Source organism: Miscanthus floridulus, chromosome 8 (assembly GCF_019320115.1).
Source record: "Miscanthus floridulus cultivar M001 chromosome 8, ASM1932011v1, whole genome shotgun sequence".
In the NCBI taxonomy this organism is placed as follows: Eukaryota; Viridiplantae; Streptophyta; class Magnoliopsida; order Poales; family Poaceae; genus Miscanthus; species Miscanthus floridulus.
This window is the reverse complement of record NC_089587.1, coordinates 84,634,405-84,637,339: the sequence shown is the minus strand read 5'-3', so window position 1 is coordinate 84,637,339 and position 2,935 is coordinate 84,634,405. Positions and strand designations below refer to the sequence as shown.

At 58.6% G+C, this 2,935-nt stretch overlaps 1 protein-coding gene across 1 annotated transcript; it reads right to left on the bottom strand.

The window, feature by feature from the left end:
* Positions 1–397: 397 nt before the first annotated feature.
* LOC136472814 (zinc finger A20 and AN1 domain-containing stress-associated protein 11-like) lies at positions 398–1,599 on the bottom strand. The gene has a single exon (XM_066470519.1). It carries the CDS (start codon positions 1,433–1,435, stop codon positions 914–916), a length of 522 nt encoding a protein of 173 aa, XP_066326616.1. The 5' UTR covers positions 1,436–1,599; the 3' UTR covers positions 398–913.
* Between the last annotated feature and the right edge of the window lie 1,336 nt (positions 1,600–2,935).

The window sequence follows — 2,935 nt, the reverse complement described above, 5'->3', positions numbered from 1 at the left end:
CAGAAATGGGGTTAGATGGCCGTATATCATGTTCTGTTCGTTTCGCTTATAATCCGTCTTTTCACCACAGTGTTTTGACTATATTCGCTTATAATCCGTCTATTCAGCACAGTGTTTCGACTATGTCCTGTTCGTTTCCCTTGTGATCCGTCTTTTCAGCACAGTGTTTCGATCAGTTTTTTCCCTTGTAATCCGTCTTTTCAGCCGTGTTTCGATCAGTTTTTTCAACGAAGCAAACGAGCCCGTCCACGTACCAATCACCAAGCAGCTGGTGAGCTAATCCATCCATCCAACCATAATGGTACAACACAAACATGAATGGTTGGTTTAGCTGTCATGACAAACCACCACCACCAATGGAATGGAATATAGTACTAGTAGCTCGAGTTGGGCGATATGGCAACTTGGCAACCATATATAATTTAAATAATGTAAATAATTTTATACAAGGTATAAAAATGTATATATAGAGAGAGATTTGTGATTGCAGCAGCACAACACACCAACCCGAACCCTATCTCTTCCCGCCAACTGGCCAACCACCACCGCTACAATAACATTATCATCGCACTGTTCTTTTCTCTGCCTCCCATGACCTCGCTCCCTTCTTTTTGCAACGCTTTTCTTCCTCCTCCTCGTGGTCATGATGGAATAATTCTCAAGAACAGCGTGACAACAACAATAACCAACACCCTCCATGGATTCGATCGATCACCTTCTAATCTTTTTTTTTTCTTGTAATAATAAAAAAAAGGAAAACAAAGGAAGAAAAGAGAGAAAAACAGAAGAGAGGAAGGAATTCTAGAGGGAGATGGACCGATCCACCGAATCTCCGCCGATCACCGTACGTGTGCCCTGCGTCCGGCTCCGATCGAGACGCCGCCGCTGGTTGTCGCTCCCGGACGGGACCAGATCAGAACCTGACGATCTTGGCGGCGCGCACGACGGGGTTCTCCCTGGCGATGGCGTCCCGGCCGACGGCCTTGTAGTCGAAGCAGCAGTCGTGGCGGTCCGAGTAGCGGTGCGCGCCGCAGAAGAGCTCCCCGCAGCGGCACCGGAACCCCGTCAGCCCGACGCGCTTCCGGCAGCTCTGGCACCGGTTGACGGACGACGACGCCGACGATGGAGACGTCCGGGCCGGCCTGGACGGAGACAGTTCCGCGGGCCGGTCGGCGAACACCGCCGGCGCAGACGGCCTCGCCTGCTGCTGCTGCTGCTCGTCGTACTGGAACACCGGCGGGGAAGGGGAGGAGGAGGAGGAGGGCGACGGCGGCGAGACGGAGGCGGCCGAGGAAGCGGTGGCGGCCTGGAAGCAGGCCTGGCAGAGGTTGTTGGTGGCCCGGTTGCCCGGGAAGCCGCAGCTGTTGGCGCACAGCGTGAGCTCCGGCGCCCGCAGCTCCGTGGGCTCCTCCACCTTCTTGTCGCGCTGCGCCATGAGAGGAGTAGAAGGAGCTGTGACGCGGCGGCACGGCGTGGTTCAAAGTAAAGCCCGGCAGACGGCAGCAAGGAGCCTCTGTGCGGAGACGATGAGGGGAGAGGCAGCTAGGTAAGCTACCGCCCGGCTCGGCCTGGCCTCTGGTGGTGAGGGTGGGAAATGGGGTGGGGAGGAGGGGGGAAGGGGAGGCCTTTTTATCGCGGGGAGAGCGGAAGGAGGAAGACGGGCGGCGTACGCGTTCCCCGGGCCGACGCGCGACAGCGACGTGTGGTGTGCCCCCCGCTACCTTTGGCGCGGCGCGGAATGGCTGTGGGTCTCGGCTCGGTGTGGTGTGGGTGGCCCTCTGCCTGACGCCCACGGTGCACGGGTGGACTCGGCTAAGCAAACGGACTTTTGGGCGTGCACGCGGCCGCGTACTTGCCCGGGTGAAAATCGCGCTGGTTGGAGGCGGTCTTTTGCTTGGAAAGTAAGCAAAACAAGTGCACAGGACCGTGACCGCTGTGAGGCAAGCGAGTGCGCATGTATTTCTGGCCTTGTGGGTGTGGCATACGTACGCTGTGATGTGTATAGGTGGACCTGGGTACGTACGGTCTACGGACGGCGAGGATTTGGTGTCGTTTACATTTTTGGGTTTTGGTCCATGCTACGCTTGCTGTTTGTCTGTGTCGGCAAGGCTGTAATAATGTAACCGTAGGTTGCGAGTCGCGGGTTCGCGGTTTGTTCGGTGATCCTTCCTTTCCTTAGCTTGCTGACGTACGTACGCACGTACCGGTACATGGTTCTGTTGTGCTTGTGCAGCGAGCATTCGAGAGACACCATACCATACGCCCATACCGGTACTGTACCACGAGGTGGGGGGCAGAACGGTCATACGGCGAGGCGTCAGAGGCGCCACGTCACGTCGCGTCCGCCAGCGACTAGTAGTACGTAGTACCTGCCCCTCCCCTCGAGGCCGGCAGGCTTTCGCTTTGGGCAGCTGCCGAGCCGAGCAAGCAAGCGGGCAGCGGCCGCCCAAAGCTGACCGACCGGCCGGCCCCCGGCGCACCGGAAACAAAAGAAAAGAGAGAAACCGCAGGAAAAAGGCAGCCCGCGCCGAACGAAAGCCATCGGCCCCGCCGCCCGCCCGCTTATCACAGGGCGCGTGTTCGGCGGTGGGCTCACGGCCACGGGACAAGGCGTGTCTGCGTCTCGGCGACCCGGCGCCCACCGCACCGCACCGCGCGTCGCTGTCCGCCCGCCCGCCCGGCCCCGTGCGCGCTGCTAGCTGTGGCTTGGCGGATTAGCATTAGGCGCAGCACTGCAGCAGCCCAGCTGGTTCCTAGCAAGTCCTAACCCCACATGTCCCGTGTGCGTGCTAGCGCCAGCACGCCACTAATAAGCACGTGACCACCACCGCTTAGTTTAATTAAGATCGAGTGCTTGACCCCCTTGGGTTGGGCAGTCCGTAGTCGGCACGGCCAGGCTTACCTTACGTTTACCGTGGGTGGTTAGTGGGAGTAC

Bases quoted from the DNA above. Each gene is read 5' to 3' on its own strand.
- LOC136472814 (XM_066470519.1), bottom strand. From the start codon at position 1,435: ATGGCGCAGCGCGACAAGAAGGTGGAGGAGCCCACGGAGCTGCGGGCG.